Source organism: Cervus canadensis, chromosome 1 (genome assembly GCF_019320065.1).
Source record: "Cervus canadensis isolate Bull #8, Minnesota chromosome 1, ASM1932006v1, whole genome shotgun sequence".
NCBI classification, from domain to species: Eukaryota; Metazoa; Chordata; class Mammalia; order Artiodactyla; family Cervidae; genus Cervus; species Cervus canadensis.
Window position 1 is genome coordinate 1,155,318 of NC_057386.1, and position 14,389 is coordinate 1,169,706.

General features: G+C 59.3%; 1 protein-coding gene across 5 annotated transcripts in view; it reads left to right on the plus strand.

Moving 5' to 3' along the window:
• The window catches only part of AXIN2 (axin 2), a 28,006-nt gene extending 15,288 nt beyond the window's left edge, over positions 1-12,718 (plus strand). For all 5 annotated transcript variants that reach the window (XM_043443681.1, XM_043443912.1, XM_043443996.1 and 2 more), the window contains 8 exons: positions 2,955-3,057; positions 5,356-5,496; positions 5,577-6,091; positions 6,204-6,392; positions 6,678-6,914; positions 7,338-7,433; positions 8,596-8,763; positions 11,428-12,718. In XM_043443681.1, the coding sequence (XP_043299616.1) occupies positions 2,955-3,057; positions 5,356-5,496; positions 5,577-6,091; positions 6,204-6,392; positions 6,678-6,914; positions 7,338-7,433; positions 8,596-8,763; positions 11,428-11,554 (1,576 nt within the window). In that variant the 3' untranslated portion in view covers positions 11,555-12,718. The remainder of the gene's footprint in view (positions 1-2,954; positions 3,058-5,355; positions 5,497-5,576; positions 6,092-6,203; positions 6,393-6,677; positions 6,915-7,337; positions 7,434-8,595; positions 8,764-11,427) is intronic.
• Positions 12,719-14,389: the final 1,671 nt, after the last annotated feature.

Below are 14,389 nucleotides of genomic sequence, written 5' to 3' on the forward strand. Positions count from 1 at the left end.
TCAGAGGCCGCCCTCGGAGTGGTGGCCAAACAGAAAAGGAAGTGGACACGTGTGCACGTGAGCCTGCTATTTCAAAGCTGCCGGAAAGAGACATTCAGGTTAGGCCGGGCATGGCCCAGTCAAAAGGCTAAGCTAATTGGCTCAGCTTAAATGGCAGCTAAGTGGAGTCCACACTTCAAAACCGTACTCCCCAGAAACAGCTGGGCCCGGCAGCAGGCTCGTTAGCTAAAATGTTTATAATTAAAGGAGACTGTTCAGGGACCAAAACTTGGGCGCACATCAGCTCACAGTCCTGAGAAGCCAGGAAACTGATCACAGACTTTTATAGAGCCTGGATGAAAAGAAGAGAGGCCCCCTTCTGGAATGAGGGGCTGTTTTGGAAGAAGATTCTTGGCTGTGGGGAGGAGGGGGGTGGATTAAAGCCACATTTCCTTGAAGGCGCCTGGTAAGCCTCTGAGCTGGGTTAGAAGCTCCCTTTTCTGCGCTGGTCACAGGTTTTCGCGCTGGCAGCCAGATCCTCCACCTGCCCTGGGTGCAGGGGGCTGCACTGGGTGTTGGTCGCAGGAGTGTTTTCAGAATTCATTTGTTCTTTTGCCTTCAAGTGGCCCGTGACGTGCTCCCCCACCTCCCTTTCTCAACTGCCTCCCCAGTTCACCTTTCTGTCTCCTGCTTTATATGGAAAAAGAAAAACGTGTACAAGCCTTACCACTGCTTTCATCTCGGGAAGCAAGGGGTGAGGGGCAGAGGCTGCCAGAGGGCGCTCAAGGTCAGAGCCTTGGAGGAGCGGGTGGGGCCCCTGTGTGCCTCACAGGGAGATCCTGGCGTGTCCAAGAGTTGCTGGCAGGACGTGAACCTTGTCTTGCAGTCCCGGGGCAGCAGGAGTTGGTCAGACCAGCATGAGACCCAAGCTGTGGGTCCCCACTGTCACCTCCACCCCACAGGGGATTTTAGGTGGGGGCAGGGTAACCACCCGGGCTTCCCAGGGGCGCTAGTGGTAAAGAACCTGCCTGCAATGCAGGAGACACAAGAGATACGGGTTGGATCCCTGGGTCAGGAAGATCCCCTGGAGGAGGAAGTGGCAACCACTCCAGTATTCTTGCCTGGAAAATCCCATGGACAGAAGAGTTGGTGGGTTACAGTCCTTGGAGCCACAAAGAGTTATACCACAGTATATACGCAAGGAGCCCAAGGTTAACCAGTTGGCTTTCTTAGACACAACTGATGTTCTGCCACCATTAACAAGCCAGGGGCCCAATGACAAAGAAAATGCCAAAAAAAAAAAAAAAATGCCAGAGAAAGGGAAATAGTCAAGCAGCTCATTTCAACCTTTGCTGCCTCAAAGGATGATTCAGTATGCAAACGTCTGAACCCTGAGGCTTTTGTAAATAAGTGGCTTCCGGAAGGAAGAGCAATGGGGATATATAATCACACCTTGACCATCCAACAGCTTTCAAGAACAAAAGTCTTTTAAAAACATCTTTGCAAAAAAAAAATCTTTGCAACTCCAGGTCCAGTTTTCAGTGAAGACTGGGCGGAGTGGAGGAGGATGTGGTGGTGGTGTTTTTAAACCTCTTCCATTTGCTTTCCAAAGGATATAATGATGGGGGCTTCCCCTGGAGGTCCAGTGGTTAAGACTCTGCCTTCCAATGCCAGGGGTGCGGGTTCAGTCCCTGGACAGGGAACTGGGATCCCCCATGCTGCAGGGTGAGGCCAGAAATTAAAAATAAATAAACACAACACTGTAAATCAACTGTACTTCAATTTTAAAAAATAAAAATATAACGATAATGTAAGGGCCTCTACTGCCTCGCAATCTTTGCTCAGAAATCACCTTTGTGTCCAGGACTTCATTGACAACCCCCCATTTAAAACTGCAGCTCCACCCCACCAGCTGTCCTTGCTCTCCATTTCCACAGTGCGTTTCATCATAGTACTTACCACCATCTAACTTACCACGATGTTGTTGTTTATTTGCCAAGTCGTGTCTGACTCTCTTGCAGCTCCATTAATGGCCCGCCAGGCTCTTCTGTCCATGGGATTTCCCAGGCAAGAAGTGCTGGAGTGGATTACCATTTCCTCCTCCAAGGAATCTCCCTACAGGAAGATCCCCTCCCAGGGATCGAACCTGCATCTCCGGCATTGCAAGCAGATTCTTTACCACTGAACTTACTATAGATTTTGCTTTTTATGTTTCACTTGCTATGTGTTCCACTCCATTAGAACACAAGCTTTATCTGGGAGTCATCTGCATTTTTTATCCCCTCCCTTCACTGCTGTCTTGCCTGGAGCCTAGAATAAGCTCTGGCACATAGTACGTGCTCACTTAATTTGGATGAATCACGAAGAACACCCCGGAGTAGGGACTTTCTCTTTTATGCCCACCTTGGTCATGGATCTGAGAGTCTGATGGTTGGCGGCAGTAGGGTTTGGAGCTGAGGGAAGGGAGGAGGCCAGGGACGCCTACTGGTGACTAATGGGAGGAAGACCTTCAGAATCAACCGGGAGGTTGACTGTTGAGAAAATTCTGCACCCCTCCACCAGCCCAGCTTAGTCTTCTGTGGGTCTGGTCCCCATCCTTTCAGCACCGCCTGGTGTACTTTAAGGCTCTGGCCCCCGATTCAGGGTAATGCACTGCGGTGGTAGCAGACCACTGGAGGAAGCAAAGGGTCTCAGTCTCCTGCTGGGGGACCCTCCCTCCGCGTGGGCCCACTCCTAGGACCAGAGCGCGGACGGGAGCTCTTTACAAGTTGGCCCTCCTGCCCCGAGCTGGAGCCACTTCCAGAGACGCCTGAGAGGCAGGGCGCCTGCGTCTTGGCTGATGTCCCCTCAGGGTCCGCCATGGCGCCCGGGGGCGGGGGCGGGCGGGCCCTGTCTGTCCTCTGCTGGAGCGCCAAAGGGCACGTGCGCCGAGGCGTCCTCGTGAGCCGGTGGGCCCTGTCCTTTGTCTCCCTTAGAGATGGCGTCCCTCCCTACCGCGTGGGGAGTAAGAAGCAGCTGCAGAGAGAGATGCACCGGAGCGTGAAGGCCAACGGTCAAGTGTCCCTACCTCACTTCCCGGTGAGTGCGCCTGCGCGGTGGGGGAGGGGGAGTCTGCTGGGGGCGGGGCCTCGTGGGGGGTCTGGGAGGGATAGGGGTGGGGCCTCGTGAGTGCGCCTGCGCTGTGGGGGGCGTGGTTCTGCTGGGGGCGGGGCCTCGGCCGGGATCACGTGGGGACCCGGCCGGGAGTGCGGTCTCCACAGTTGGTCAGCTCCGGGAACAGGAGGAAGGGGAGGCCCACCTGAGAGGTGCGACGGGGTTCACCGCGGTGTAAGCCAGCGCAGGGGACCTGACGATGACCTATGCGACCTTCTCCATTTTCTCAACAAAAAAAGAGTTCCCTAAGAGAAAGAAACCAAGAGGTTCTTTCCCAGAAACCAGGCCCTGAAGGGCGGAAGGTGATGCACGGCTTGCGTTGGGCGGCTCTGTTAGCTCCTTCTCCAGAGACCAGACCGGCGCCGGGCGCGTCGTAGGTGCTCCCTGCGCTCTTGCTGACTGACTGAACCAGGAGGCTGGGGGATCTGCCTCCTGCCAGGGCCAGTTACAGCCCTGGGACCCCCTCCTCGTGTTGCCCAAGTGGCTCTGTCACTTGAGTCAGAGTTCCTCTTTGTAGTCGGCCATTTCTGCTCCAACGCCCTGGAGGTCTGTTGTCCCTCCTGTTTCCAGCCCCAGAACGTGGCTTTGTGCCTGCCTGTTGAATCTGCAGTCAGTGTTTTGAGGATCCATGAGTGCTTCTTCCTGTGTTTGAGACGCGAGGCCAGCAGGGTGTGGAGGGCTTTTCGGGGACCTCCCTGATGATTTCCAGGTCCTGGAGGGCAGACGGCCCCTGGTCCCTGCACGCAGGGGACCACTCTGCTCCTTGGGGAAGGGAAGCGAGTGCCCAGCTCAGAGCAGCATCTCTATTTCCGAGTCCTTCCTGCCAGCCGCAGACAACCCAGCTGGCCCACCGGTTATGTCGCATGTAGAAAGTCAGCTTGTCGAATTGCTGGTCCCATGTTGCATTAGTGTGTGGACTGTTGCAACTTCTCTCTGAAGCTCCTGGAACAGTCCGGGGCACTCAAATTTGTGAAGATAGCTTTTCTGGGGAACTCCAGCGCCCCCCTTCTCAATCACTGTCTCCTCACCCCAGTACAACAGTATGGATGAGATGTATATATTTTGATTTGGTGGAGCCAGGGGTCTGGGGGAAGTTCTGTGTGTTTAAGAAAAGTTCTGTTGCCCAGGCTTATAAATTACATGATTTTTGTCCTGGGGAGTGCAAACCGGCCTTCTTCAGGAGGCAGCACTTTGCTGGGGGGGCTGCTTGGAGCCAGCCTGTGTGAGAACGACAGCCTCTCTAGATGGGCCTTCCCCTCCCGGGGTCTTGTGGCTCAGCGGTTGCCGTGGTGAGGCTCAGTTCATTGCTGAGGAGGGGAGATGCTGGCCTCTGCAGGTTGGCTTTCTGTTGCCCACCCCCACCCCCGCAAAGAGAAGGGCCAAAGCAGGAGGGAAGTGAGGGGAGGAGGCAGAAGGACCCGGGTGGGGGTGGGGGGCTCAGGACGACAGGAGGGGACAGAGGGCCAGCAGCGGGGGTTCTCTGTCGGCTGCTCTTGGCAGTGTTCTGGTGCCTTTTTATATTCCGTACTTGACTTGGAGATGTTCCCTTTTCCCTTGATAGATCATCTTCAGGCAGCCAAACTCAGCAGTGTTCTGCTACTAGCCTGCAGCAGCTTTCTTCATTTTCTGTACAAAGAGATGGGAGGAGGGGTGGGCCAGAACTGAGGCGGGTCGGGACAGTGTTAGACAACACCACCTCAAAGGTGCACAGTGTGCGGCCAGGGAAGAAATTACCACCGCTTCTGATCTGGGCCCTGTGACTCCTTTTTTTTTTTTCCCTTTTGCTCCCCCCTGCCTCCTTTCCAATCTTATTTTTTCAAATTCCCAACTCCCTTTCTGTTTAGGCTCATACTTTTTATTCCTTGAGTTGCGCTCTCCCCTCCCCATCGCAGAGAGCTGCCTTTTTTTTTTTTTTTTTTGATGTTTGACAACAGTCTTTGAAGATTCTCAACTTCAGAGTAGCGACTGATGGGCTGGTTGTACTACAGAGGGAGCGCGCGCGGCCTCTCGGAGTGCGACCAACTGCTCGTGCCCACGGCGCACGGCCGGGGACCATGGCTCTCCATGAGGCCACGGCGCCGGCGCATAAAGCGGCCACGCCGCCCGGGCCCCGCGCCGCCCAGTCTCCACGCAGCCGTGGACGTGGCCGCGTCCCGGCGCCCGTTCCCCGGCCCGGGCAGCCCCCTGACCGCCTCCACCCCGTCTCCTCCCCGCGCCCCGCAGAGAACCCACCGGCTGCCCAAGGAGATGACCCCCGTGGAGCCTGCCGCCTTTGCGGCGGAGCTCATCGCTCGTCTGGAGAAGCTGAAGCTGGAGCTGGAGACGCGGCACAGCCTGGAAGAGCGGCTGCAGCAGATCCGAGAGGTGGGCGCCGCCCTGCCGCCACCGGATTGGGGGGAGGGGGCTCCTTCTGACCCGCCCTCCCCCGCTGCCTTCCCTTCCAGGAGGAGGAGAAGGAGGGCTTGGAGCTGGCGCCGGGCTCGCGGGAGGCGGGGCCCGCGCCGCACCCCCTCTGCCTCCTGCCATCTAGCAGCTATGAGGAGGACCCGCAGACCATCCTGGACGACCACCTGTCCAGGGTCCTCAAGACCCCCGGCTGCCAGTCCCCGGGCGTGGGCCGCTACAGCCCCCGCGCGCGCTCCCCCGACCACCACCACCGCCACCACCTGCAGCCACACCGTGCGCTGCCCCCACCCGGGGGCGCCCTGCCCCCCGCCGCCCTCCCGGCCAGCTGCTCCCTCCTTGGGGCCAGGGGCTTCGTGAGCAGGCAGACCACGAAGCACGTGCACCACCACTACATCCACCACCACGCCGGCCCCCGGACCAGGGACGAGGCGGAGGCCGAGGCCGCGCCGCGGGCGCGGTGCCCCTGCCCGGGCCCCGGGGGCGCCGACTACTACTGCACCAAGTGCAGGAGCCTCCCCGGGGTCCCCGAGCCGGCGGGGGCCGCCCAGCTCTGGTGAGTGTCCCTGTAGGAGGGGAGGGCGGCGGGGACTTGGCAGGGAGGGGTGGGGCGGCGGAGGCGGTCGGGAGGGGCTGAGATGGACGCGCTCCTCTGTCCCCACCGGCAGCCGGGGCGGTGCCCCCTCCAGACGAAGCGCTAGAGGCTCCGAGCCGGGCCCTGCCGCGCCTGCCCGGGAAGCCGGGGCCCCCGGTGGAGTGGGGTCCCTGCAGCCGCCTGGGGAGGAAGGAGACAGGGCGCAGGTCGTGTGGCAGTGGGTGCTGGAGAGCGAGCGGCCCGGCAAGCCCAAGCCCCACAGGTAAACAGTGGCCCGGCCCGGCCCGGGGCGTGGGGACAGACTGTGTCTGCGCGGCTGGAGCTGGGGGGGCGGTGGGCGCTGCCCTCCCCGCGCGAACTGCTGCCCTGAGACCGCAGAAGTGCCGCGTCCTGGCAACGCAGGGTGGTGGTATGGCCCAGCTTTTTTTTTTTTTTTTTTTTAGCTCTCCGGAGGCAGGATGGAGAGCTCTCTGTTGGAGTCATATTTTCCAGTTTTTCTAACCCCATTTCTTTCCTTCGGCTTCCTCTCTCTGCCTTCCTCCTCCAGCGCCCAGAGCACCAAGCGGGCCTACCCCACGGAGTCGGCCCGCGCGTCCCCAGCCGAGCGGGCTGGCCGCCACCACCTGTGGGGGGGCAGCACCGGGCACCCCCGCGCCACCCCCCGCGCCCACCCGACGTGCACCCAGGACTCCGCGGTGCCTCCCCTGACCCCGCCTAACACCCTGGCCCAGCTGGAGGAGGCGTGCCGCCGGCTGGCCGAAGTGTCTAAGCCCCCGAAGCAGCGGTGAGTGGACTGGCCGCAGCGGTCAGGGGCGGGGCTGGGGTAGAGGACCCCTACCTTGAGGTCCAGCCGCTCCGACAGGCTCACTGGGATCTGGCGAGTCATGCTGCAAGGAGAAGGAATCTCCGAAATTCCTTGCAAATCCCGTTCCCTGAGGAATGTCCCAGTCAGTCAGGGCTGTGAGATGAACTTCAAGGAGCCGTGACCGGCTGGAGACCCAGTGCCTGCAGCCCTCGGCCTGGGCGGGCACCATGCCGTCCGGGGGGCCCAGGGCTCAGCGTGCCTGGGCCAGGCCCCGGGGAGCTCCTGTCCACACAAAGCTGGGGTGAGGTTCCCCCCAGGGGAAGTCGGAGGTGGGGAAGACTGGTTCTCTGTTTTCTGTTGGCCCTGGGCTGAGGCTTCCCGCTCATCCTTTGCTGTCCTCAGGTGCTGTGTGGCCGGTCAGCAGAGGGACAAGAGCCACCCGGGCCCCGGGGTGCCGGGCGCTGCGCCCTTCTCCAGCCCGAGCCCCGCTTCGGAGGAGTGAGTGTCTTGGCCTAGCGGTGCTGAGGTCCACCCAGAGGCTTTGTGTTTTCAGGGTATTCACGTGAGGGGTTGCAGTTTTTGAAAAATTTTTAGTCTATAAAATCATTTTGATTTTAACATCCGAGACAAGGTACAGTAAACCCAGATGGTGCCATAGATCAGGGTCTGGAAAACCCCTGTCCGTATGGAGGAATGTATGGTGACTTGTTAACACATAAGTGTTCCTTCCTGAAGTGGTGGTTGGCTCAAGGTCGCAAGCTGAGAGCGAAGCCTGTAGCTTCTGGCTAGAGAGCCCCAAACGCAGATGAAAAAGTTGTTCCTGTTCACCTGGGAGGTGAGCGGGTTGAACACGTCTGTGTGGACTGAGCAGGAAGGCGCTGCTTCCCTGTGCAGAGACAGAGGGCCCATCCTTGACTGTCTTGGGGGGCCAGGCACTGGGGGGTGGTGGGAAAAGCATCTCCTGGCCGTGCCCCAGTCCCTGTTGTCGAGTTACACTCCTGTGACTGGACAGGGGAGCCAGGCTTCGTTTCATTCCAGGTTGGTGTGTGTAAAAAGTTGTCGGCTACAGAGATCTGAAATGGTCTAAGTCGTTCAACTGTCCTTTCTTAGTTTCTCCATCATGAGTAGTGTTCAAAGTGAGAAAAAAAACCTCTACAACTTTTTAATTGGTTGACCTTAAGTTGACCAGCTGTCTGGGCCTATGGCTTCTTTTTTTTTTAGCCATTCTGCAAAAACTCAAGTTGCAGTGACTGAGGGCTGATCCCCACACAGTCCCCTACCTTGGCCCTGGCATTCCGAGTTCACGCCATCCCTAGGTAGAGGCAGAAACCACAGACTCTGGTTGGGGCGAGTGTGGTGTCGGGTCACTGTGGGAGGATTCTTACCTTTTGGGGCAAGTTTCCTGTGGATGCCCCCAGTGGACATTGCTCTGTCCTCCCATTGGGCGGCACACACACATCTGTGTGCCCTGCACAATGACCGGGGGAGGACCGTGTGCCCACCAGAGGTGACTCCCCCAACGCAGGACCCCTGCCCAGTGCCCTTGGCACACGCAGCTGCAGCCTCACCTCTGAAGACAGTTTGCAGACCCCCTGGGCATGTGTGTGCACTCTGACCGCTTTCAGATGCTGGACTTGCGGCTTTTCGGTCTCATTTTCAGCCACAAGGAGCCCAAGAAGCTGGCAGGGGTGCACGCGCTCCAGGCCAGCGAGCTGGTGGTCACTTATTTCTTCTGCGGGGAGGAGATCCCGTACCGGCGGATGCTGAAGGCCCAGAGCCTGACCTTGGGCCACTTTAAGGAGCAGCTCAGCAAAAAGGGGAACTACCGGTGAGCATCCTGTGGCTTTCCTCTGCTCCAGAGTCGGTTTGCTCAGAACCAAGAGCCAGGGTCGCCTCTCAGCCCCCAGACCTGGAGGGGCCAGGTGGGTGGGCTGCCGGGGGCTTCGCTATGTCTCCATTCCTCCTCCTACCCCACCCCGCCGTTCCTCTAGGCCCCCTCTCCCCATCTGCACAGTGCAGACCAAGCCCTGGCGTGCCAGCCCCGGGCGTCCTTGGTCACTTTTCTCTCGCCTTGTCTGGGTCATCTGGAGTCCTAGCTGGCCTTGTCGGCTGCCTCCATCCCAGAGGAGTACATGGGTTGAGTCCCGCTGTGTCCCGGGTGCTGTGTGCAGGGCCAGGACAAGGAGTGGGGAGCAGTGGGGGGCACGGGTCAGAGAGGAGCCCAGCTCGGGCGCAGAAGCTGCCACCCTAGCATCCCCCCGAGCTAGGAAGGGAGTGTGAGAACTTTAGCATCCCTTAGCAAGCGACCTGCTGGGTGCACACCATCTCTGCACCCGGTGAGCCCACCTCCAGGGCCCGAGACCCCTGCCCTTCAGAGCAGGCCCCCCGCAGCCCAGAGTGACTTGGTTTGCAGGGAAGGGAGTAGGGCTCGGGGCCAGGACCATGCAGGTGACGGACCACAGGCCTTGGGCCAGCTTGGGGTCTTCTGGTCACACCTGGGCAGAGACAGTTCTGGAAATGAGCAGGGGAAGGGGGAACAAGCCTGGCTTATCTTGCACAGACCCAGGCGAGGGTAGCGGCACAGGTGCTCCTCCAGGGACCCATCAGGATCTCAGCTGTGGCGCGGCTGGTGACCTTCCAGGGGGCCCAGAGCAGGGCAGCCCCCGCTTGGGCACTTCAGCCACATCTGGCCTGGATCCTGTCTGTCCCAGGCATGCTCAGTGAGCCAGGCTTTGAAGCCCCAGCTCTTCTCTAATGCGAGGACTCTGCACGCACATTCCTTGCTGATTGGATCAGGCTGTGGTGAGCGGGCCCTCCCTGCCGCCCTTCTGGGCCGGAGCCGGACCCCTGGTCCTCTCGGCGGCAGTGGGGGTCTTCTCAGCCCGTGTGCTGCTGCACTCACCTTGCCCCCACCCCCCATCCCAGCGAGGACAGGGCCAGGGAGCGGGATGCAGGGCAGGGCTGGGCGGGGAGCTGCCCTCAGAGGCCAGATGCCCAGGAAGCAGGGTGTGAAGCAGGTCGCAGTGGTGAGAAGCCAAGGGCTGTGCCTTTGAAGTCTCGGGAGGCCGGGGGAGGCCGGGGCCACACACAGGAGGAGGTTGCAGTTATGGACCGAGTCACAAGTCTGCTCAGAGAAGCCGGGAAGCCACCCTGCTCTGCTCCGTGCTGACCCCAAGGGCTGTGGGCCTGGGGTGCCGGGGGCATTGGAGCCTCTCCAGGGAAACAAAACTTGTTTCCCCTCACCCCCCCATCCACAGTGCCCTGTCTCGGGCAGGCAACCCAGGATGGGTGTCTCCAGCGCTGACCCCCCGGAGCCAGGCTGGGAACCTGGGGAGTCCAGCCCCTTGCGTACCTCCAGCTGTCTTACCGTATCTGGCCTTATCAGCTGTGTGAGTACTTGGCCTGCCTTCACTGAAGAGCAAGGACATTTAGCTGCAACCCAGGGGGATGTGGAAAAGCTTTTTAAGGAGAAAAGATAAAAACAGAGAACCACTGTAACCCTGAGACACAATTACACATTTTTTTTTTTAGAAGCTATTCCCCTCCCCCAGGGGACTTTGACTCCCCCACCCCCAACAGTGGCCTTTGATGCCTTGAGATGACAGCCTTCAGGGGCTAGTTTAATCCATCTGAGGGGTCTTGCTGGCCGGGGACAGGGGAGGCAGAGAACTTGGTGTGGTGTCCAGGCAGGGGTGCGGGTGGGCCGGGTGGGCGGGACAGCAGTCATTTCAGACGTGACCCTGCTGGGATAGGCTGGCCATCTGCGCCCGTGCCATCAAGTGGTTTCAAGAAGGAAGGCTGGGGTGGGGCCCAAGGGGCTTTCCATCCACACAGAATGGGGGCCTTTGGCGTTTGACCATGGGGCAGGGGAGCGAGGGGCCTGGGGCAGAGGGGAGAGTCGCGGGGGTCTTGGTGGCTCCGTGAAGCAGGGAGCTGCCCACCTCCCGCGGTGGCCACGGCGGAAGCAGCCAGTCCTGTCCCCCAGCTGTGCCCGAGCCCCCGACTATGCCCGAGACTGGTCCGGCACTGGCAGGTGGGGAGGAGCTCAGGTACTGGCCTCCTGCAGGCTTCACAGGGTCAGATGGCTGAGTCTGGGGGCTCTTTGAGGGGCCCTCTCCCCAGGCTGCCCCTGCAGATGAATGCCAAGCATGCTTTGCCCCCACTCCCACCCCCCGGGGGGGCGGGGAACTGGGGAGAAAGAAGCAGCTCTCTTCATCAGGCGACAGCCCTGGACTGAAGGCTGCAGCCTCAACGCTGTGGGGGGTTGGGGGCGAGGGGCATGGCCACCGCCTCCAGGCTGCCTGCCTGGCTTTGCCCTCCACCCAACTCCCCAACCCGGGCAGCTCTCACGGCAGATCCCAGCGGCGATTTCCCTGCCAGCCCCATGCAGCAGCGTTTTCGAGACCCCTTGTTCCCCCCGTGTTGACAAATTCTTCTCAAGCCAGGTAGAAAGTGCAGCTTCACCAAGCACGTGTTGGGTTTCCCCTTTAAGGTATTACTTCAAAAAGGCAAGCGACGAGTTCGCGTGCGGAGCGGTGTTCGAGGAGGTCCGGGACGACGAGGCGGTCTTGCCCATGTACGAGGGCCGCGTCCTGGGCAAGGTGGAGAGGATCGACTGAGCCCCGGCCCAGCCTTTCTCCGCCAGGGCGAGCACGACCCTGCCCCACGAACGAAGTGCAGACCGGTGAAGACCCCGGAGGCGGGAGGAGGGCGGGGCCGGTCTTCACCCTTCACCCTTTGGCCTGGCGCTGCGGTGAGGAAAGCCGGAACTGCTTATAGAAACGTGACCACTCGGCGCCGGCGAAGCTGACTGTGCCCGAGAGGCTGCCGCGTGTCCTGTGTGACCGCCCGGGCTTAAATCCAGCCCCAGGTCACCTGGACAGGAGTCCCTGCTGGTATTTATTGAACAGGCTCCCCGCGCCCAGCGTGTGGACGCGGGAGAGGGAGTTTCGTAGTTCTCTGTCACCGAGAATTCAGCTCCGCGTGAAGACAGACTGTTGGGGGTGGCGCCCTGCCGCCCGCACACGCGGAAATCTGTGCATTTTCTGCCCACCGCCCCGCGCTGCCCTGTTTTGTCACAGAGGTCTGGAGGCCTGGTGTGGCGGGCCTGTCAGTGGGATGATCGTTGGGGGGAAGGAGCCTCCCTGGGGCCCAGGTTCATCCTGTGACTTCTGGGGCTCCCCACCCCACAGCCAACACCTGCTGCAGCCATGTGGTTCGACTCGTGCTTTTATGGAAATAGCGGTCCTTGGCGTTTTTCAGAGGTTACTCTCTGGACCCCAGCCGTTCCGGAAGCTCCTCCTCACCTCACCCCCGCCCTGCAAAGAAGCGAACAGCTTTGGGAAGACTGGCCGCAGCACTCTCCCGCCAGACACCTTCCTGTGTTGGCGTGGGGGTCTTCACTTAACTTATATCTGTGCGTTCTGCCCGCCGTCGTCCCCTGAGCCCGCGTCTGTGTGCATTGTACGGAGAGAGTTTCCACCCGCCGTCTCAGCTCGACCTTGAATCAGTACAGCACCTGTACCTGCACGGCGCCCGCGCCGTGTGTCGCCCTATATTGAGGGCTCAAGCTTTCCCTTGTTTTTTGAAAGGGGTTTATGTACAAATATATTTTATGCCTTTTTATTACAAGTCTTGTACTCAATGACTTTTGCCATGGCATTTTGTTCTACTTATACTGTAAATTATGCATTATAAAGAGTTCATTTAAGGAAAATTACTTGGTACAATAATTATTGTAATTAAGAGATGTAGTCTTTATTAAAATTTTATATTTTTCAAAATATTGGCCTCCTCTTTGAGTTGGTGGGGTGGAATTGGGAGAGTGGCACCCTTTTGTACGTCAGCACCTTTGCTTGATTTTTCCCACCTGGCTCGAATCCATGTCTCTCTGAGCTGGAGGTCTTCTTACCTGATTGCTGTTTTGGAAAATGATTTCTTCAAAGTCACCGGGTTGCTAACTGGCTGAGGGTCTTCTCGTGGAGGTGCCGGTGTGGGCAGCATCTCTGAAGTTCTCCCTGTCTACCACCTGATTGACCAGCCTCTTCCTCCCAGGCAGCTACCTGCCACCTGGCCGGGTCGGTACAGGTGACGAGGGACTGGGGTGGGGTCCTTCCAGGAGCACTTGCGTCTCAGGTGATGTGTCGGGGATGAGCAACCTCAAGATGGTGAGCAGATCGTAACTGCCCGTGGGATCAGTGAACCACCTCCGTCTCAGTGCCCATCAGCCACCCTCCTCCGGCTGGGTAGACCATATGGTTGGCTGAGGAGCGCGCACTGTTCATGGGATGATTCTCTTGTTGGGCTGCTCTTCATCTAACAAACATCCCTCCCCGTGCATAGAGCACTGAGGGTTGGGCCGCATTTCAGATCCCAGAGAGCAAGTCCATGTGGAGGCGTCCTAGGACGAACCCTTTCTGAAATAAGGGGGAAATGTGTGTGGGGGGGAGTAAATTAGGAGTCTGGGGTTAGCATACACTATATATAAAATAGATAACCAGCAAGGACCTACTGTTGGGCTTCCCTGGGGGCTCAGATGGTAAAGAATCCGCCTGCAGTGCAGGAGACCTGGGTTCAATCCCTGGGTCGGGAAGATCCCCTGCAGAAGGGAAAGGCTACCCACTCCAGTATTCTGGCCTGGAGAATTCCTTGGACTGTACAGGTCGTGGGGTCACAAAGAGTCAGACACGATTGAGCAACTTTCACTTGCAGTATGAGGAATGAAGAGATTCAAGCCGGTGGATGTGGCGGGGGACCTCTTGATTCATCATGTAAGAATCATGAGTTCCGACACGGGCTTGGGGTTCAGAAGAACCTGAACCCAGGTCCCAGAGCCACTGCCTCGGCAGGAAGCTCCCAGCAGCGTCCGTGAGGCAGAAACCAGATGCGACGACCGCTTGTGCTCACTCATCTCACTGTGAAAGCCGGCTCCTCACCCGCAGAGGGAACCGGCCTCTGGGCTCCTCAAACCCTGACTTTGTCTGCAGAATCAACTGTGCCTTCCTCGGACGAGTGGGTCTATGACTTTATTCGAAAATTCCAAAGGAAAAGGTAGGATGCAAGACCTCCCTCCTCCAGCCCCGCCAGGTCTCCCCTGGGAGCTGGTGCTTCACAGCCGCCCACCCCAGACACCCCACCCCAGGGAGGCCCGGGGTGCTTCGCCACCTCCCCTGTCTAAGCGCCAGCTGCCCAGCAGGTCACCTACCTCGTCTTCATTTCCTGGGGGCTTCCGGAAGCTCTGGCCCCTTTTTCTGATTGATCGCTCCGCAGTTCATCAGAGGAGCGCGCGGACCGTGGGCCCGAGTCCACCCTGGGTTGGCGGGAGCTCGTGCAGCTCCCTGGATTAGTATTAGGAAATCCACCCCCCCATCCTGCTGCAGCCTCTGGGCACTGGCGTCCCCCTTCCCCTGCCCTGGCACGGAACCAGGAGAGGCGGGGGGCACCACGGTGGCTGG